Below are 22,500 nucleotides of genomic sequence, written 5' to 3' on the forward strand. Positions count from 1 at the left end.
GACTATAGACTAGACTATAGACTAGACTATAGACTAGACTATAGACTAGACTATAGACTAGACTATAGACTAGACTATAGACTAGACTATAGACTAGATTATAGTCTACTCTATAGAATAGACTGTTGAATATATTTTATACTAGACTAAACCATATAATAGACTACAGACTATAGACTAGACTATAGATTAGACTATAGACTAGATAATGGGCTGGTCTAGCCTATAGTCTAGTCTATGGTCTATTCTGTAGTGTAGTCTGTAATATAGTCCATAGTCTTGTCTTTGGACAGAACCGTAGTAACGGCTTTTGTAGTTTCTTTCATAGACTGAAGTTTAGGCTTAATTTTAGGCAGGACTCGACTGTATATTAGACTGAAGTTTCTACTGCAGACAAGTCTATAGCCTCTACTGTAAACTAGAATGTCTATAGATCGTTTGTAGATTATAGTAGCTGCTATAAAATGGTCTATAGTATAGACAGTCTCCACTATAAACTTGACTACGGTTTTAACTAGACTTTGCGTCTGACTCATAAAATCTTTTAATTTTTAAATAAAACACACAAGATTTATTGCTGTTTTGAAAAAATCAATTTTCAATTATAAAAATAAATTTATTATTTTCAATTCATTTGTTTTAAATTTTTTATTGTTGTAATTCCTAATTCTTTGTTTTTTCATTATTTTATAAAACTGTTTTACAGATTCTCTTAAATATTTAATTTTTGAACAAATTAAAAAAGAAAACAATTTAATAATAATTTTGAATTTTGTAAAACCAAAAAATATAAAATAATTTTGTTACAGCAAAGCAAAATTTTTATGAAATAAAATGAGTTGTGACAAAAAAAGAATGTGAGAAAAAAGTAAAAATTAACAGCGAAAGCAATTTTTGTTGAAAATAAACTTAAAAACTAATAAATGCACTTGTTCCGGTACGTTAGAAAATAATTTCACACAAAAAATTCTTTTCAACAAGAAACTCAAAAAAATTATATATAAAATAGTGTTTAAACAAAAATGAAGATAAGGAATAAAATCAAAAACAAAATTTACATACGAGTACAAATTATAGCCCCTGAGTTTAAAAAAAAAACTAAATTTATAAAATGGTATATAAATATTTTGTTTGATTATAATGAATAATTCCACAGTCATAATTATTATTTAAAACAAAAGCAAAACAAAGAAAAACTAAATGAGAAAAATTTTAGGTTATATTTACACTTAATAAAATAAATAAATATTTAAGGGATTTTCTGTAAGTTAAATATAAAGGAGACTTGTTTTTTTTTTAAACAGGACAGACAGTTGTTTTAGGATTTTTTTGTCTTAGAAATTAAATATTAAGTTTGTATATTTTTTTTTGTAATTTTTTTAGATAAATGCAATTTTTTACTATGCAAATTCGAGCTAGTAGTCACTCAAAGCCTTAATTTCCTTTACCCTATAAAATAATTTACAATTAAAGTTAAACTAAACTAAAGATTAACACAAAAAACAACTGTCAGCTGCTGTAAAAGGGGAAAAAGTTTTGTTTTCAAATGGTCCTACAAGCTTGTTTCAAAACTAGCGCTCTCTAGCTGAAGCGTTGTTTTGTAAAAAGAGCGAGAGATACCCTTACGAAAACCACTTTTTTGTGAAGAACTTAAAATATAAACTTATTATATAAATCGAGCTATTTTAAAACTACTAATACACACAAGTTTAAATTAAAAAGGAAAATCTTCAAGAAAAGCTATATATCCTTAAAAATTTTGCTATGAAAACACCTTAATCGATAACCACAGACCAGGGGTGATCAACCTTGCCGTATTGAATATCAGTTAAAGTCTTACGAATCATTTCGTGAACGGGTTTCTCTTGTTCCATGGTGGGTATGTAGAGATTTTGATCCAAATAGCTAATGCGATTAATGGGACTGACCACACAGGCGGTACCAGTGCCGAATAATTCAAGCAACTATAGAGATAAAAAGTAAAATGGAATATTTATTAGCATGATTTCTTTTGGGGGATCTTTTAAATTTCTTAAAACTTACTCTTCCTTGTTGCAAAAGCTCACAAACTCTTGGCATGGTAAAGGTGCCTTCGGTTACTTTGAATTTACCCCATTGGCGGGTTAAGGTTAAAATGGAATCTCTGGTAATACCAGGCAAAATTAAACCATTCAAAGGTGGTGTAATCAGTTCTTTTTCTATAATGATAAAGAAAAATAATATTAAAGTGTGTTTGAGAGAGAGAGAGAGTGTTTCAATTAAAACTTACCTCCTTGATCATTTATGTAGAACATGAAAATGTTCATGGTACCAACTTCGGTCAATTGATGATCTTCACCATATAACCATAAAACTTGTTGTAAACCCTTGGCGGAGGCTTCCTTTTGTACATTAATCGTGGGAGCATAGTTTGAACCCATTTTACGATTGCCTACGCCACCTGGCCAGGCCCTTGTGTATCTGGGATCGGCTAGCAGGGAAACAGCGCCGGTTTCATCACTCTTGAAGTAACAACCGACGGGGGAGAGAATGCAATACAATAAGGCGGAATCTGAGGAGGCAACACCCAAGGTGGGCTAAAATAAATGAAAGAGAAATTTGAAATTAAAAAAAGGTTTTAAGGAAAAAAGGTACAAAATTTTGTAAATTTATGACTTTTTTTAAGAAAGAAGACTTTTTGATACTTTTTCTTAAGAGAAATGGTACTTTTTCCTATTTTTTAATGTTTAGTTTAGACCGTCTTCTAGGAAAGTACTTTTATATGAAAATTTAGTAAAAAGTTTAACAAAATAACACAATTTTTAATACTTTTTTGCTTTTTAAAAAAAAAGTACTTTTTGTTTTTATTTTGTTTGGTACTTTATTTTAAAGTCCTTTTCTTTTGCTTAACTCTCTTAAGTTAAAGAGTTTAAGCTTATAAAAATGCTTCATAATAATGTCCCAGCATTTGAAAAATACTATTTAAAATTCAAAGTACTTTTCGTTAAAAGGACTTTTTATAAAAAAAAGTTTTTAATAAAAAAAATATAGTTTTTTTTAATAACATTGTTAAGTTTTCTTCAATATTTAGTAATTTTTGCTAAATTTTCTTAAATGAAAGTGTTTCAATTACTAAGAAATTCCAATTTAAAGCTTAAAGTACTTTTTGTAAAAAGTACTATTTTTTAAAATGTGTAGGAAATGTCTATTTTTGTATAAAATTAGACAGAAATATAAATCATATAATTTATTTGAAACTGAAACTGTTTTAAACCATTTTTTAGAGTGAATGAAGTGTTTAAGATAACTTTGGTACTTTTTTTTAAATAAGTACTGTTTGTTAAATTCTCTTAAATTAAAGAGTTTAAGTTAATAAAAAGTCGTCAGAATAATGTCCCATTATAAAACAAATCCAATTAAACTCCCAAGTAGTTACTATTACTTAGGACTCTAAAAGATTTTATATTCTAAATACTTACATCAATACCAATCAGTGTGGGTCTAATGTATAAACTGGCAGCTTCTGTGTGTGGTACCCATTCGGAATCAATGGAAATCAGACGGGACAAGCACTTAATGAATTCGTCACCCTCGAATGTGGGTAGACCGGAACGTTTGGCAGCGACATTCATACGATTCATGTTCATGTTGGGACGGAAAATACGAATTTTACCATCAACACCACGATAGGCTTTCATGCCCTCAAAAAGCTAAAAAATAAAGAATTAAATTTAATTAATAATTAAATTAAATAATAGATTTTTTAAAGGTAACACAAACAAGGTGTAATTCTAGTATTTAGCTTGATAAGAAGACTATAAACAAACAAATCACAAACAACTGATAACAACAGGCCCCTAACAACTGTTTGCAAAGTCCCCTTTGTTTTTCGAACCATTTATTTTTTTGCAAATATTATACAAATAGCAACAATATTTTTTTAAGTTTTTTTGTAGTGTTTTTTATATTCACGTGTTTCTATTTTCCCTTGTAATTAAACTTAAGCGATTACGTCAATTGACTCGTAAGATGTTGAACTTTTTAGAAAAAAAAAGATTAAATAATTTTGATTTATTTTTTGATGATTATTTTAAATCTGTGTGAATAACTGGTGATGTCTCTAGATGACCTTTGACTTTTTAATTAAAAAAGAATTGTTTGTTTTTAATTAGAAATAAAATACTAGATTTTTAACAAATTTCTAAATTTGACTTTAAATGGAATTTTTGGAACCTATTATAAAATGCTAATGACTTCCAGATATTTCTTAAACACACACTAAAACACTCGATTAAAATTTACTAAGATAACTGTAATCTATTAAAAACCCCTATTTCCTATACTTAAACCTAGTTTAAACTCACCTCAACGGCATAGTGCAATACTTTGGCGGCGGGATGCATAACAAGATTTTCCAAGGGTGTAATTTGAGGCTTTTGCCAACCACCCAAATTCTTGTGATAGTAAATCTTTAACATATGATCTGTGAAGAGTTTACCAAAGATCAATTCTTCATCACAATCGGGTTTAGGTTGTAATTGTTGGGGAGTAGCCAAACGTACCGACAATTGGCTGGCACTAAATTGTTGACCAACATCATCATCATGTGTAATGGGTTCAGGTACAGCATTTGATAATTGTGATGTCATAGATTTGGTAATTTGAAAATCAGTATCCAATTTTTGTTTCTGTAACTGTTGCTGCTCTTGGGCAGTCTTTAAAGATTGATTGCTGCATAATCGAATTGATTGTTCGATAAAACGTATCAAACGGTGTTGGTTGCGGAAAATATCCTATAGAAAAAAGAAAGGGAAAGGGAAATATTAGTTTGTGTTTTAAATTAAATTTCTATTTTAATTTAAATTCATATTAATTTATGCCATAAACCTTCGTTTGTCTCGTTTTAATTTCTTTTGTTGTAGTTTTTTTACTTTCTGTTAATAATTTGCAAATTGTTTACCTTACCCCATTTACTACTAGGTTCAATGTACAAAATTTTACCAACCTGGCAATTTACTTTTATAAAGTCTGATGAAATTCTATAGAAAATTGTATATTAAGGAACATTTATTCGTTTATTAATAAACGATTAAACATATCATATTACTATTAACCTTTAATAGATTAGAACTCATGTTTACTTTGACATTTACATAATGTAAATTTTAATCTATAAAGAAATTTTGTTTTTAATTTGATTTACTAAGAGAATTTTTTGATTAATTACATGATACTAAGTCATTTTTTAACTTTTAATGCTTTGCGTTAAATATTTACTTAATTGTTTACATTAGGTAATCTAGAGAAATGCACAAAATTTTAATTTTTAATTGATGATTTCAGCAAATGTAAAAAATATTTTTAATATTTTTGCAATAAATTTCATTTTTACAATTGTTTACATGGTGTAAACTAATTGTTGACATCATGTCAACAAGCAAAAAGTTTAGCTAAATAAGGTTTCTATCTTCAAGAATTTTTAACCGGTCTTTAGTTCAGGTTTTAACATTGTTTACCCTTTACTATATAATATTTTACATAAAATGTTGAAATTTTCTTCACATTTTTTACAACAAATTCAATTTTTACATTAATTACATAATGTAAACTAATTATTGACATCATGACAGCAAACATAAAGTGTTACAGTTTAAGATATCTTACTTCAAAAAACTTTAATTGGCCTTAAATTCAAGTTATTACATTGTTTACCATTTACTAAATCATTATTTACCTTATGTAAAGAATTGTAAAAAGTAAGTTTAAAGCAACAAAAGCCATTTTACATTAAGACATTTTCAAAAAACTTTAATTTTTTCATTGTTTACATGATGTAAAAAATGTCAAATATGTATTATACATGATGTGAAGAATATCATAAATGTAAATCTATCAGTGAAAACCTTTAAATTCTTCTTCTAATCAGTAAAAAAAAAACAATTTTACATTTATTTTACATTGTTTACCTAAGTTTACATTATTTGCCTAATCTTTACATTTTTGACATAAAGTAAAGAATTACAAAAATTTTGTAAATTATTATTAAAATATTATATTATTGTTAAATTTGTTCTTAAAGGTAAAAAATTAAGTTTTTTACATTGTTGACATGATGTAAAGTATGTCAAAAATGGTTTTTAACCATGTAATTTGTTTATAGTTAAGTAAAATCGCGATTGTTTACATGATATATACATTATTGACAACATGTAAACAATTGATAAAAATGTATTAAAATTACATTTAATTACTTTTTGAAGTTAAATTGAAGTAATAGATAAAAAAATAATGTTTTACATAGATGACATTATGTAAAATATGTCAAAAATATAATATTTTAAGAAAAAAACTATAAAAATTGTGTAAAATTATATTAAAATATGAATTGTTTATAAAAATTTCTTTTCATAAGGTAAAATAATTGTTGACATAATGTCAATAAAGAAAGTAAAGAAAAAAGGTTCTTTGTACTAAAATTAAATGTTTAACACGCGTAAACTATTTATAAAGGTTTTAAGTTTAGTTTTGTTTTTTTACTCACTCGCTCGTGACGTAAACAATGAAATGTTTGTTTTTTTATAAAACTGCTTTAGTTTACTCACGTATTGTGAAAAATGTCAATAGGTTATCAATTGTTGACATTGTGAAAATGGCAAAATATTAAACATCTGATGAAAATTTTTAAATATTATTAATCATTACAATTAAATAATAATATTGAAAAATTGAAAAAAAAAACTTTAAATGCAAACAAAAACAAAAATTTAAAGTGCATTGTACGTTTTTTTAATTCTTTTACATTTTTTTTTGTGAAAAATAAAGAACTTTAATTGGCAACGTAATAACATAAATACATAATGAATAAATTACTTTTCTTTTTTTAGCAAAAAAAAGTACAAGAAGTAAAAGCTAGAGTAAAGTTCAATAATATTGTGTTAAGGCGGGATACGACAACGTTTACTTTTCTCAAAGAAATTTTGAAAAATATGCAAATTTTTTGCAAGTTTTTTTTGTTTCATATTCATGAAATTTTTTAAGAATTTTGTTAAGTTTTAGTTCAAGACACAAATTCTTTGTTGGATAATAATTGTTTTACATAATTTACCTGGTGTAATACAATATGCTAAAACAAGTTTTTTTGTAAATACTAATAATTATAGAATAATTATTCCTTAAAGTTGAACTAAGGTTAACTAAGGTATTGAAAAATTTTATTGTATAAATTTACATTAAGAATGAGTTTTACATTATTGACATTATGTAAAAAAACGAATAATTTGTGAAAAATATTAAAAAACATATTTTTTACATTATTTACATGATTATGCGAGTTGTTTAAAGTTTAAATTGAAGAAATTTTCGATATTTTACATGATTTACATCAGGTAAAATAGAAAAAATATCAATTAGTCGTTAATTTAAGTTTCCCATAGGAAAATTCAATAAAAAATACAAAAAATTACATTCTCGACATTGTTGACATTAGGTAAAATATGTAAAAATTTTACTTGAAAAGAAAAACAAGCTAAATTCAAAATGTTTTATGTTTAAAGTTTTAGGAAAATTATGAATTTTAATTGTTTTAAAAGAACAAGTTTGTAAAATACACTGATGTAAAGAACGTCAATATAGTCATGTAAACAATGTAGAGAATTGTAGAAAAACTGTATACAAAAGTTTACTCTTAAAATAAAATATCAATTAATTGTAAATTTAAGTTTTCCATAGAAAAATTGAGTAAAAAATACAAAATTTTACATTCTTGACATTGTTGACATTAGGTAAAATATGTAAAAATTTTACATGAAAACAAAAATAATTTAAATACAAAATGTTTTTGTTTAAACTTTTAGTAACTGCTTCAAAAAAACAAATGTGTAAAAAATTAAACAATAATGTAAAGAATGACAATAATGTCATGTAAACAATGTAGAGAATTGTAAAAAAACCTGTAAACAAAAGTTTAAATAATTTCATTTGATTTATTTTACTTAATGACGACTTCTTTTTTTTATTTTATTCTTTTATCTGCCAGTCACTGTAGACAGCTTGACTTTATACTTAAATAATTCTAGTAAATGTTTAAATTAATTATCTTAATCTTATCTTGTTTATTGCAAATAAAAAAATGAATTAGTTATAGTAAACAAACAATTAAGTTATTTTAACAGTCAATAAAAATACTTTAAAAATTCATTCATAAATACAAAGTTATTGCTCTCTAAATAAAGTAGTAAGAAGTATATACAAATAATATGCCCTGCAGTTCTTACATAGACTATGTATTCCTTTAAGAGCATAAAGTTTAATGTTGACCACATAACAATTTAATAATTTTTATTTATTTTAAACAATTATGTTTTTTGCATAACACAAAATAGATCTTTATTAATAAACTAATTTAAAGCAAATTGCCACTTTATTGTAGTTAGGTAAACTACAGCGTAAACAACATAAACTCTTTTTTTTGCTGTTTATTATTAAAAGTAGTCAATTGTTTAAACAACATATATATTCAGTAACTTCACATTCAGTAATGAAGGTTAGGTAATGTAATAAGTTAATTAAGAATAAACTGTCACTTTAGTGTAGCCAAGTAATCTACAGCGTAAACAATTAAAACTATTTTTTGCGACTTATAAGTTATAGTATTCAAAATTTTTACTCAAAAACATACATTTCCTAACTTTACATTCGGTAATCAGATAATAAATAATATTACTTTAGTTCCACATAGAGTTTAGGAAACTTGGGCAACATTATCCAGAACTACTGGGTTATCTTATTGCATTGGAGGTAAATATTTCAACTAAAAACAAAAACAAAATAAGCAAGAGTATAAAAGAAAACAGACAAAAAACTAGTTTATAGAATCAAATAGAAAAACTGCATGATGTACATTTTAAAAAGTGCAATGCACGCGCATAAGAAAAAAATAAAAGAAAACAACCCCTTATAGTTCTTTGAACAATCTTGACGTACCTTTGCATGTACATTGACAGTATTCTAAAAATGTAATGGTTTATTATCATTCTTTTCGTTTATAATTCTCATTTTGTTTATGTTACACATAGTATGTATAGTTAAGTGTTGACCGGATAAAGTTAGCTTTGCGCAGAGGCGATATCGTAACCAATGAAGTTCTACTGAGGTGCGATTATTGCTAGTTGAAAACTTTAACCAATACCCCGCCATGGGGACGTGAAATACCGTCCACTACGGCAATTTTTGCAAGCCCGAGAGGGCTAATTAATTATCAATATCAAATAGTTAATATATATAGCTCAATAATAAATAATTGAATTTTTAAATTTAAAATTTTATTATTGCACAGAGAGTGGCCTCAAATGTTATTGAATAAAAATATTCCACTTTGTTTTCTTAAGTTTGTTTTTTGCATAATTTCTAATTTGCACTAGTTTCGTTTTTTTCTAATGAATTATAGAAAAGTTTATGCACATAAATTATAAAAAAAGCAGACTTAAACCAAAAAAAATTTATATGTAATACAATTATGCTTAATAAGTTATTATTTAATTAAATATTTATAAGAAAATAAGGGCAGGTTTTGTTTTTTATTTAAAAGAAATGTTAATTTAGAAAAAAACACGCCCTAAATTGCGGCGACAAAGTCAGAACTAAAATAATAATTATTCAATACATGTGGATTAAAATTAAGAAAATGTTAATAATTTTTACTTGTTCACGCAAGTTGTATGTCTAGGACAACATGTTGCTTAAGAAATGTCTCACTAGAATATGGTGTGATTTTTTAAATAAAATATTCCAATTTTGCCCATTAGGGGCATTATAGAAAATTTCTATATAAAGTTTTCTGCTTTATTAGTAAGCTTTTTAATAGATTTTCTTCATTTAAGCAACAAGTTGATGTGCAACATGTTGCTCATTAAAAAAATTGTTGGCACAATTGTAATCACTTGATTTTTTAAATAATATCCATAAATTTTTGTTATTAACAATATTTCGTTTTAAGTTTTTAATATTTTCTTTAAATTTGCTTTATTAAAGTCTTAGCAACAAGTTGTTAAGCCGATAAAATGTTTACACACAAATATTTTGTCTATAGAATACTTAAATGGCTGTTTAAGTAATGTTTTGGTTCGAAAATTATTGTATTTAAACCATAGTTTTATAAACTATAAATTTCGTTTAAATTTAATAACTTTTAAGCAACAGCAATATGTTGCTAATGTAAAGAAAATGTTTATAGAACAATATTTCTAAATTTAAACTTTAAAAACAGAATTATCTTTAGGTTTATTCCCTTAAAATTGTTAAATTAAAAACAAATTTATAAAATGATACATTTAACTATTTCTTAACATGTTGCTAAACAAATGAAAACTTTATGCAGCATTATTTCAAAGATTTAACAACATAAATATTTCAAAAAGTGAATTTAAACAAATTTTATACATAAAATTGTTGCATTTAAATTAAAACTTTATTGAATGTTTATTAATTTTAAATTCTAAAAACCTTTAAGTAAAAGCAACATGTTGCTAAACATAATAATTAATATTTCTTTAATTTTGAAAGTTTCTTCTTTTCCAATAGAATTAAACTGTTGCTCAACTGATTAAGTGTTTAAAAGAATTTAGTTTTATATATAAACTATAAAATTGTTCTATAAATATAAATTTTCTTTAGCATTTTTGTTTAACTTTAAGTTTTCTTTAAAGTGTGTAATATTTTGCCTTTAAATAGACAGCAACATATTGCTAAACAAACTAAATGTTTTAATAACTTTTTAATTAAGTTTAAACTAATTTCTTTCATATTAATAGTAAAGATAGAATTAAAATTCTATTAAAACTTTCTAATTTTCTTAAATTTGTTAACATAAAAACATTAGCAACATGTTTATAAGGAAATAAATTGTTTATTGATTAATAATTTGTGTTTAGAATACTTAAACAGTGTTTTTTAATAAATTTTTAAAAATTTTTTTGCTTTCAGAAAGTTAATTTCCATTTCAATTCTATTAAACAACAATTATTTTTTTTAATTAAGTCATAAAATAAATATTAGCAACAAGTTGTTAAACAAATTAAATGTTCACACGGCAACAAAATGCTTTGAAAAAAGTTTAAAAACTTAACAAACTTGAAATTTTGAAAAAATTTACTTTATTTACTTTTTTTTGGCAAATTTCGTAAACATTTTTATTTGTTAACTCTTTTTTGTTTATTTCTCTTCTTCTTAGATTTCTATTGTTTAAATTAAATAAATACCGGTTTTTTTCTTAAAATTTAAATAAATTTTGTTTATAAAATAAACATAAAATAATCTTATGTATTTCTTTTTTCTGTTGAGTATCAGAAACATGTCAGTTGCAGACCTTGTTCAATAAATTTTTGCTTAACAACCGTTTCAAATTTAAACTATTGATTTCTAATTTTAAATTCAAATTCTTTTTTTGCACAACAAGAGTGTTTTAAAGGTGTTGTTTTAATAAACATTTAATTAACTTTCTCATGTTAGCAACACATTTTAAAAAAGTATTTTTTTTATTCTAAATATTTTCAAAAAAGTTCAAGTTCAATAGCTTTTCACCTTTTAGGTAATAGATTTTTTTTCACATACATAAATGATTTAATAAACAAAAATATTTAAAAAATTTTTTAAATAATTAAGAAAATAATTTTGATAAAATATTGTTAATCATTTTTTAAGGCAGATGACAACAAAAGTTGATTTTTTGCACAAAATTTTTTGCAGATAAGTTGTTGGGGGGTAGATTTTAAGAAACAATTTTCTTGACGTCAATGCTTATAATTTTTTCTAAAAATAAACAATTTTTTTATTGTTTTTTATGGAAAAATTGAGTATTTTCTTTGTTTTCTTTTTAAGAAAAATCATGGGATTCTGCTGTTTTTTTCGTATTAATATTTGACTCAACGTTAGGGGGTCTTAAGGGGAAATTGAATGCGAAAGTTTTAAAACAATTGTTTATGTTTGAAATATTTTAAATTAGCAAAGATTGCTAGGGACTTATTTTTTTAACAATTTTATGAGTTTTTTTTAATTTCAAAGAAAATATGGAAAATTTCGAATTAAGAAAATGTTTATGGTCTGTAAAGTTTTTTTTAAATTAGCTTTTTTTTCAAAGTCTTAGCAACAAGTTGACAAGAAAATGAAATGCTTACTCATAAATAGATTTGTCTTAGAATGATGAAGTAATTCTTTAAGGAAATTTTTTCCCATAATTATTGTATTTAAACTAAATTTGTATTGAATATAACTTTTTGTTAAATAAATCTATTTTAAAACCACAGCAACATGTTGTTAAACAATCCAAATGTTTACAAACCGCTATAAACATGTTTTTAAGCAAATTAAATGTTTACAATACACTTTTTCTACGATTTAACAATAGAAATGCTTTCATAAGGAATTTTATTGAATTTTTATAAGATATTTTTATTGAATCTTAACGAAACATGTTGCTGAAATGTTTTAACAACAATATCTCATAAAAATAGCTTTTAATTAGGAATATTTATATATTTTTTTAAATTTTCAAACATTAAAGTATTAAATTTTTAGGCGGGTAAATGATTTTGTTTACAAAATGTTTTTAAATGGTCGGAAATTTTAATATTTTTGTTATTTAAAAGAATACAATTTTTAATATTTTGATTTAAACTGTTTAACACAATTTGGCGCCATATTTGTAATAAAAATTGTGGCGAGCAAATAAATTTGTTTACAAAATATATGAAAACATTTTAGCAGAAATAAGAAACATATTTTGGATCTTAAAAGTTTTTTGAAATAAAGATTTTTATAAATTTTGCATTTATAAAAAGATTTTAAAATCAATTTATCAAAAAATTTTAATAAAATTTAAATTTTGATACAAAATTTTTGTAAATCTATTTCAAATCATTATCCCTCTTTATTTGTAAAACACTTCACCTTGCGTTGAAGATATTTTCATACAAATTTTTGATAACACAAAAACAATTAATATGAAGAATGAAGTGAAGTAAGGGGAAGGGACTTTTTTTTGAAAATCTTTTTAAAATTGTTATATTTTGTTGTGATTTTTTTCTTTTATTCAAAATTAAGGAACATTTTTGTTAAATTTAAACCATTATTTTAAAATTTTAGTTAAAATGTAGTAAATTATGAATACATTTCGCAGTTTTAAAATGAAAAATTTTAAATTAAAAAAAAATTATATGAAATCTATTTCAAAATTCCTCATTTTAAAACAATAGTTGCAAACTTTTTGCTCTATAATTTTCTTTATAAAATCCTTTTTTAAATGATTTCTGTCCTCCTCCTATTCAAATCTTTTGTACTAACATTATGGCATAAATTTCCGGTTTATTTTATTTTTTAGAAAAACCTAGAATTTTTTTTAAAAATCCTTACCTTAGCATTAATAGCCATTTTGGTAGTCATGTTTACTATTTAAAAAAATAATAATTTCACTAGTAATTAATTTCAAAAAAAACTTTTGCTTCTTCTAGAACTTTCTCACACACTTCAATTTGGATTTAAAATGTGTGTTCACTTATATTTTTGAACTTAATTCCACTGGTTGTTTTTTTATTAAAACGTAACCGCACCAATAAAAAAATGTTTTTTCCTATATATACAAAAAAAATTATATATATTTTTTTGAAAATCTGCACAGTTTCTTTTATGTGATTTTTTACTTCTTTTTTGTGTATTATATACTGAAAAAACACTTCGTATTTAGGAGATTTCTTTATATATTTTCTATAATTTCTTTGATTCTTTTTAACTTTAAGAATTCAATACGTCTTAACAGCTCCAAGTTACGGCAATAACTGAATTATTTGACTGCATGCGGCCTCTATCTATAGGATTTTGGGCTCGCAGAAATTGCCTTTGCGGGCTCTTTACACTCGCAGACACACACACACACACTCTTAATCATTTAAAAAGAAATAAACAACAACTAATGTTAATAGCAGTAAACAACGAGAGACGTATGTACATACGAATGAAGTAACAAATTGTACGATTATGTTGATGAGATGCTCGTGCGATCTTCGTCATCAATTGGCAAAGTGTTTACTGCGGGAGTGTATGTTAAGTGAGTAGTATCTATGTGATACAATATGTGAGTGAATCGGAATATCTGTGAGTTTGTTTAACCACATGTTCAAAAAGAAAAAAGTAAATATTCTCCCTTTAGAATTGTTGTTGTTTTTAGTACATTGTTTTGGTACTTTTTTTGTATTCAAAATTCTCTCTACAATTTTAGGTTTTTTTTCTCAAGTCTTGCTGCTAAGAGTCTTAAATTTTTTTATATATATAAATTCCTTTATTTATTCAATATTCAATGTGGCAAATTTATTTGTTGCTAAAAATCTTTTTCATTAATTTATTATTTTATTTAACAAAAAAAAAAAAAAAAACAATTTATGTTTTATATACATATCATGCTTTTAAGTATTAGTGTAGGTATGTATATGGTCTTAGCGAGGGCGCTCGGTAATATCAGTGGTTGATTTTGTGTTGTCTATCTCTAGACAGCTTGTCAAGTATGTGTTTTTGTTATTAATTTAGTTTAGATCTTATTGTTGCCCACGATCCTCATTATTTACTCTTGACTGCTTTTGCCTCCTCTTTCACACAATTCTAAGAAGAATAATTCTTTTAAAAAGCTTTAGTACTTAATTTGTTGTTTTCCGGGTGTTCTCAAAAAAATATACATATATATATTTATTCCTTATTCCTTACTATCAAGTGTTAGTAAACAAATTTATTAAAAAAAACCTTTTTTTATAAAATTATAAATTTTTCTATTTTTTTATTATTAATTTAAAAAAATATAAATAATTTAAAATATTATTGTTGGCATGTGCATTTATTTGTTTATCAATTTATTTAGAAAACAGAAAAATAAATAACAAAAATAATTTTTATAAAAAAAGCATTAAACAAAGAGCTGTTGATAAAGAGCTACAGCGGGGTTTAATAAGTGTACTAAAAATTTTAGAACAGCTCAGTTTTTTTTTAAGTTTGCTTTAAGAAAAGAAAAAAAACAAAATTTTGTTTTTAAAATTGTTTCCGAGTTAAATGATGAAATTTTACAAATCTATTTGCGTCAACTGTTTTAAAAAATAATAAAATTTATAAAAAATTATAAAGAAAATTTTTAAAAAAAATTAAAAACAATACGCAGCATAGATGGAAAAAGTTCTTCACAAGTTTATGGAAAAAAATGTGCCAAATAAATATAAACATAAAACAAATTATTTTAAATTATTTAACAAAAATCTCAAAATGTAAATGCAAAATAAACAATTTACATCGAAAACACATCGTTTGAATTCGTTCAGATATCAATTCATCTCAAATATAATAAAAATGAAATTTTAAAAGATACCATGCGATGTGATAGAGGAATTCGGAAAACAATAAACAATTCAGCATAACTCAATCCATTAGAAATGTATTGCATTTATCTCTTGGCCTTGTTTTTGATAAATTTTTGTGTTGGTCTGTGTAATTCATTAATAGTTTTAGTACTGATTTGGATAAGGTTTACATGTTTTTAAAATTTTTCCTAGAACAAGTTCCGAGAGTAAAAAAAAAATCGAAATAATATCATTGATTAAAGGACTGGATCAGAATCACCGCTCGTAATGTTCTAAATTTAATATGGAATAATTATACTTTAGAAAAATTTAGATATCGAAATTGGTTTTGGTGTGTGAACTCTACAAATATTTCACAGAACTAGTTCCGAAGGAGAAAATATCAAACGCAAATCAGTGGTTCTACTTTATGTGAGTAGCTGCCGTTTAGATCTTAGTCCATGATAGTCTTTTTAAAATATATAAAGAGCTGAGATGACTCATCATCGTCATACCAAAAAAAAAATCAAAAATCACCAGTTTTGAAACCTCTGAAGTTTTTAGTGCTTAGCAGAAATATTTCTGTAATTAATTAAAAATTTCAATTTCAAAATGCAATGTTTTGAAATGTTTTGAAAACTATGTCTATAGCTGATAATTACTTATCAAAGTCAGACAGTCTAAACAATGTCACCATATGGTGAAAAAACATTGTAAAAAAGTACAAATTGAAAACATAAGTTACGAAATAATCGGGATTTAAATTAATTTAATGACCAATAACCAACCTATGGTTATTGTTAAATCGGTAGATATACCGACAGTTAAAATATTATTTGCAAGATTTTCGAAAATTAAATTTATCATTGAATTTTGAATTCGATAGTATGGACGAATTCAAAGCAATATCAACAGCAATAACTTCGCCCCATAAATTCTTCAAACATGACTCACGGAACATAAAGCTAAATTGTTCGCCGTCATCTTTGAATTTGAGAACACTGATGTTGATCGCACTGATCGTGACAACATGTATGCATGTTTGTACCACTGTTGTGGCAACATTTGTAGCATTTTTTCTAAGTTATAATCTTCTGATAACTAGTTCTCATAGTAGTCAATAGTCTATTCTATAGTTTAGTCAATAGTCTACTCAATAATGTAGTCTCTAGTCTATTCTCTAGTCTAGTCTATAGTCTTGTCTATAATCTAGTCAATAGTTTAATCTACAGTCTAGTCTATAGTCTAGTCTTTAGTGTAGTCTATAGTCTAGTATATAATCTAGTCTAAAGTCTAGTATATAATCTAGTCTAAAGTCTAGTCTCTAGTCTAGTCTAAAGTCTAGTCTATAGTTTAGTTTATAGTCTAGTGTATAGTCTAGTGTATAGTCTAGTGTATAGTCTAGTCAATAGTCTAGTCTATAGTCTAGTCAATAGTCTAGTCTATAGTCTAGTCTATAATCTAGTCTATAATCTAGTCTATAGTCTAGTCTATAGTCTAGTCTATAGTTTAGTCTATAGTCTAGTCTATAGTCTAGTCTAGTCTATAGTCTAGTCTATAGTCTAGTCTATAGTCTAGTCTATAGTCTAGTCTATAGTCTAGTCTGTAGGCTAGACTATAGTCTAGTCTATAGTCTAGTCTATAGTCTAGTCTATAGTCTAGTCTATAGTCTAGTCTATAGTCTAGTCTATAGTCTAGTCTATAATCTAGTCTATAATCTAGTCTATAGTCTAGTCTATAGTCTAGTCTATAGGCTAGTCTATAGTCTAGTCTATAGTCTAGTCTATAGGCTAGTCTATAGTCTAGTCTATAGGCTAGTCTATAGTCTAGTCTATAGTCTAGTCTATAGTCTAGTCTATAGTCTAGTCTATAGTCTAGTCTATAGTCTAGTCTATAGTCTAGTCTATATTCTAGTCTATAGTATAGTCTATAGTCTTGTCTATAATCTAGTCTATAGTATAGTCTATAGTCTAGTCCATAGTGTAGTCTATAGTCTAGTATATAGTCTAGTCTATAGTCTAGTCTATAGTCTAGTCTATATTCTAGTCTATAGTATAGTCTATAGTCTTGTCTATAATCTAGTCTATAGTATAGTCTATAGTCTAGTCCATAGTGTAGTCTATAGTGTGGTATTATAAACTAGTCTATAGTCTAGGGTACACTATATTCTAGTTTAATTTACAATCTAGTCTATAGGCTAGTCTATAATCTATAGTCTATGAATAGTTATACGGAAATAATTCTGCATTTAATTCGTTAAAGATTCATTCATAATTAAACGTAAAATAAATTTACACTTTATCCCATGACTCTGAAAGCACGCGCCCCTTTTACTAACGAAACCTCTTTAAATGATTTGCAATTTATATTGAAATCTATTTAACAAACCTTTGCCAAAAGCAATGATAAAAGAAATAATTAACAAAAATTAATGCATATTTGCGAATTTGTTAAAAAAATAATGAACTATTTAGTGAATATCTGATGTTTATTTTATAATTTTTATACAATAAAAAGACATATATAATTAATTTGCATGTTTAAGCATGTAGTAGTTTATTTTAAACTGAATTAAAGCTGATGAAATTTAAAGCAGAAATTTAGTAGAATTATTTTTAATTTTGAATTCGTTAATTATGGGGTTTTTGTTATCAATATTATTGAAAATAGGCAATCAATTAAAATATACATACATACGTATACATACATATAGATAGCATTTTATTAAATAGAAAAAAAAATCACAATTAAATAATATGAATACTTTTTAAACATATGAGAATTGTGTGAAATTTTTATGAATTTCTTCATCAGCATGTGATATATTTTTTATTAATTGCGCATTTTTTAAGAGTTTTTTTTTAGAGATTCACTTTGTTTCCAAAAAAAAAAAAAAAAAAAAAAAAACAAAATATGTATATTGAATATTATCTCTAGTTTTTTGTCACATTTTGTCATAAGAAAAAAAAATCCAATAAAAAAATTCCAAAAATATTTGATGGGATTTTATTTTTATTTTCAATGCCACTAAACGTGTATGTTTTGTTTATTTTTGTAAATTTTCTGATGCAACACGTGTGGAAAGTACATCACGTAAAATATAAAATTTTACCAGACACAACATACATAATTTAGTACAAATAGTCACTATAAGAGTAATGAGAGTATGTCTCACACTGCGCTATTTAACATTTAATGTAAAATCGCATCCGAATGAGATTTAAATTTAAGATTTCAACAAAAAGTGGTTTTCTTACCATGTCAAAGTATTCTTTAAAGTAAATGATAAGTTGTTTTAGTACTAAATTTTAAATTATGCTCTCTGTTTCTCTTTAATGTAATGAGTTTGCTTTTCCTTAATGTAAGAGAGATTTTCTCTTACAACATTTATTAGAAGCAAGGCATGGGAAACTTATAATGAAAAGACTTTTGTAAGACAGATCATTTTTGTATACGATCTTGCGTAAAAATTAATTGTATGTAGACTAAACTATTGACTGATGCAATCACTTTTTTATTGACCAGTCTCAGGACGGGCTAAACTAACTAACTAACTTACTAATTACCAAACTAACTAACTAACTAACTTACTAACTAACCAACTAACTAACTAACTGACTGACTGACTGACTGACTATCTATCTATCTATCTATCTATCTATCTATCTATCTATAAAAAATCTGATTTTTTCAGCTCTATAATGCTCTTAAATGAACCTTCTCATGTCTGTAGAATGCTTTCGCCACTTATTATGTCACAAAAGATTTATTATTGACTCATCACATCCATTTTCGTAATGACCTTGACCACACATAATTTTTTTCAACATATTTTCCATTTATTCTTAAAAACTTCCCATTCATATAAATTTTCCGACATAGTGCGTAAATATTAGGGTATTCAATTATTCGGGTTTTTGTCTTATTCGGTTTATTCGACAAATAATTATTTGAGGTTTTACGTTAGCCGGTTAATAATCGGATAATTAAAAATTATTCGGTTATTCGAATAAAAGGAAACTAGATGTTATTATTGCTTTTAACAATAATTTTCTTCATATACACCCTGTAACAATTTTGAAAAAAGCATTCACACATGAAAAAGTTGATAAGCATGTGAAAATAAATTCCTCTTATAGAATTGCGTACTCCGATTTTTATGTCCTTATAAAAGGATTTCAAAGTTTAAAGGACTACAAACGAATATTTTAAACATTTATATATATTTTATAATGCCAATGTTGTACATTCTATCTATGTATATTATTTACCTGTCTCACTTAGAGAAAAAACAAAAAAAAAAATTAAATATAAAAAGGTTTCATTTACGACTCAAAAACTTTTAACTACTTTTTTGTGACAAATTTTCTTTAAGATTTCCAATTCTTTCTTGATGATCTTGATGATTTAAAATAAATTATATTATTTCGAAGCAGAGGAACTTAGCTTCATTTGAAATTAATATTAATACCAACTTTTTAATATAAATTTGGAATTCCATTTTTTGAAATTGGATGTCTTTTAAAGTTTAAAGTCCTTTTACAGGAGCATAAGAGCTGATTATGAAAAACTGAGTACACAGAGCTAATACTAATGGTCCACAGTTTCCTGTACGTACAGATTTTTTCATGTTTATAAACAAAAATATTATTTTCACTTAAATTCTTTGTTTAGTTTTTTATCAAATACTAGAAATTATTCCTGTTAATGTGAAATGCTTTTCTATATAAAGACATTACTGTTTTTAAGATTTTCAACGAGTTCTAGAATTCATACGTTCCATTGAACACTAGTTCAACTATAACTGTTGCTGAAAACTTATTAGAAATACTTAAGAATACAACAATGATCTCAAAAAAATTGGTTGTAAAAATAAAAGCGATATAATTATTTCCATGATTTCTTTTCAAAAATCATCAAATATATTTTCTTATAGAAATTTCTTATAGAAAATTGATTAAGAAATTAAGAAAAGAAGACAATTTATTATAAAAATATTAAATTTGTAGAAAATACATAGTAATTTTACTGCTAAATAGTGAGTTTTTCTTAATCGGTTAATTGATAGAAATTATTCGGATTATTCGTTATTCGAAATTTGACTATTTTCATTTATTCGAACGATTAATCGTCAAAAATTAATCGATTAACCGAACGACGATTAATCGTTTGAATACTCTAGTAAATATATCTTCTATTTTAAATTGATCATGCATTTTTTTTGATTAATTTTCTGTTAGGAAAAATATTTTGTTTACTATTTATGAAAGTTAAAAAATAAAGTTAGTCATTTTTATTTATTTATTATTGTTATTATTACTGTTACTATTATCAAGGCACGTTTCTAAAAACAATTTAATAAATTTGTTTTTGTTAAGTTTGTGATATATTATGGTAAACAATTTTAAATAAATTATTTACGTTGTATGCAATATGGAGGCTTGCCTTTAGTTCGGAGCAAAAATTTAGTAAATTTAGTTTACTTAAAAATTTAAAGGTGAAACTAGTGATATAAGTGATGCATCCGATAAAATGACTATTTATCATTTCCGATCCTCAGAAAGTTCTATATTATCGCAAGAGCTAAGGTCCAAAGTTAAGGTTTGTTTAACTTTGTTTGTACAAACCACTTAAGAGAAAGGGATGATCTAGGGAATCCAACGTAAAAATGCGGAATCTGAATCACATCTTGGGATCCCCCATGAAAAATGTAGCTATCAGAGTAGTTAGAAGAAATGAAAACTAAATGTAATAAGATACTAAAATAATTATTTATTGAATATCTTAACGACGAGAATCGATTTTGTTTGATTTGGATCGGTGCTTACCGAGCAAACTTTTCTAAAGATAATTTTCTGCTATTTCCATTTTCCTAACTGTTAATTTATGTTGTTTTTGTGTAAAGTACTTACAGCGATTACATTGATTTAAACCCCTTCATATGAAATAAAAAATAACTTTTATATTTTTATTTTATTCTACTTAAATAAATAAACAAATAAATAGTTTAAAAAAACACAATTACCCTGATTCTAACGTCACTTGTTATTGTTTTCCCAAACAACTTGACCCTCTTTCTTACCCCTCCGCCCATTTTGCACATTACTTGTAAATATTATTGTAAACATTTATTTAACAATAAATTTATTTCTATTTAGAATTTCTTTAAATATTTTGTTTATCTACGATAATTTTTACACATAATAATAATAATAATGACGTAGCCTTCCGTAAGTTGATGGATGATATTATATTTTACAATCATGAGGGGTCTGTGGGTAGTTTTCAAGGTTACAAACACACACACCCCCTTTTTAAAATTAGTTAAACGTGTAAAACTTGTAATAATAATTAGAGTGTAGATCATAATGTGTGTGAGAAGAGAGTATTATCATATCTAAAGAGCTGTGATTAGTAAAATGTAAAATTGTAAAACAAAATACTTTAGTTTAAGTGCAATAGAATTTGTTTACATTTCTTATTCCTTGTTATTATTATTCATATTTGTTTACATTTTTTTACGTTCCATCATTTTATGTTTATTTGGAACAAGACAAAAACGTCATATTTTTTTTTTTTTTTTTTGAAAATCGTACGATTTTTTATTTTTTTTATACTTATTTTGTTTATTGTTTTCATAATTCAAAAAGAAAATCATGTGCTTAGCCTTGTGCGAGCGAGTTCAAAACTTTCGTTTTTCGAAAAGAAATAAAGAAAACTATATGGAAAGATGGAAATAAAATTGAAATAAAACTAAAAGTAATGCGAAATAATATTGAAAAAACATTTTAATATGATAAATAGTATTAGTAAGGTTTTTTTATTAATTATTTATTTATGTATTTTGTTTCACAATTTTCTGCTAAATAATTTTGTGCGTCGCGTATTATTCAATTGACGTCATGTTCAAAGAAAATGAACAGTTGTTATGTATTACTCTATATTTTTTAGGAATAAACTCAAAATATTTTGGTTTGAAAATATGGCGGGAAATTATCCATATTCCTAAAAAAAAATACAAGAACTAACACTGTTTTATCAAAGCAATTTTCTTAAAGTTTCGAAAACAATTTCAAAGTTGTACAGGAAGTAAGAATGTGTTGGAGACAATTTTTAGCCTGATTGGAACTAAGAAAGTTTAGACCCAAAATGAAAT

At 25.1% G+C, this 22,500-nt stretch overlaps 1 protein-coding gene, 1 long non-coding RNA gene and 1 other non-coding gene across 4 annotated transcripts in view; 2 read left to right on the plus strand and 1 right to left on the minus strand.

Annotated features, from left to right (window-relative positions):
- Positions 1–1,197: 1,197 nt before the first annotated feature.
- Positions 1,198–13,817, minus strand: LOC111685262 (branched-chain-amino-acid aminotransferase, cytosolic). Of its 2 annotated transcripts, XM_046946675.1 has the most exons (7): positions 13,671–13,812; positions 13,384–13,600; positions 4,344–4,772; positions 3,459–3,689; positions 2,270–2,576; positions 2,044–2,198; positions 1,198–1,964 (listed from the first exon to the last, which is right to left on the minus strand). In XM_046946675.1, the coding sequence occupies exons 2-7, from the start codon at positions 13,411–13,413 to the stop codon at positions 1,776–1,778; spliced, it is 1,341 nt and encodes a 446-aa protein (XP_046802631.1). In that variant the 5' UTR covers positions 13,414–13,600; positions 13,671–13,812; the 3' UTR covers positions 1,198–1,775. The 2 variants fall into 2 exon arrangements, with proteins under 2 accessions (XP_046802631.1, XP_023303286.2); XM_023447518.2 differs by having other exon boundaries at positions 13,384–13,817.
- On the plus strand, positions 9,086–9,225 carry LOC111685270. The gene has a single exon (XR_002762749.1). It is a non-coding gene; the product is annotated as a U4 spliceosomal RNA (small nuclear RNA).
- Positions 13,818–14,843: 1,026 nt separating the features above from the next.
- The window catches only part of LOC124418851, a 28,325-nt gene continuing 20,668 nt past the window's right edge, over positions 14,844–22,500 (plus strand). The window contains exon 1 of the long non-coding RNA XR_006940260.1: positions 14,844–15,776. This is a non-coding gene — a long non-coding RNA (uncharacterized LOC124418851). The remainder of the gene's footprint in view (positions 15,777–22,500) is intronic.

This window comes from Lucilia cuprina, chromosome 3 (genome assembly GCF_022045245.1).
Source record: "Lucilia cuprina isolate Lc7/37 chromosome 3, ASM2204524v1, whole genome shotgun sequence".
Lineage (NCBI taxonomy): Eukaryota > Metazoa > Arthropoda > Insecta > Diptera > Calliphoridae > Lucilia > Lucilia cuprina.

What these genes read in the sequence shown, in the direction of transcription:
- LOC111685262 (XM_023447518.2), bottom strand. Translation starts at nt 13,413, where the DNA reads ATGACTACCAAAATGGCTATTAATGCTAAG. An exon ending in AAATGGCTATTAATGCTAAG is followed by an intron (nt 4,773 to 13,383) that starts GTAAGGATTTTT and finishes TTTTTTCTATAG; the next exon opens with GATATTTTCCGCAACCAACA. An exon ending in TATTGCACTATGCCGTTGAG is followed by an intron (nt 3,690 to 4,343) that starts GTGAGTTTAAAC and finishes TTTATTTTTTAG; the next exon opens with CTTTTTGAGGGCATGAAAGC.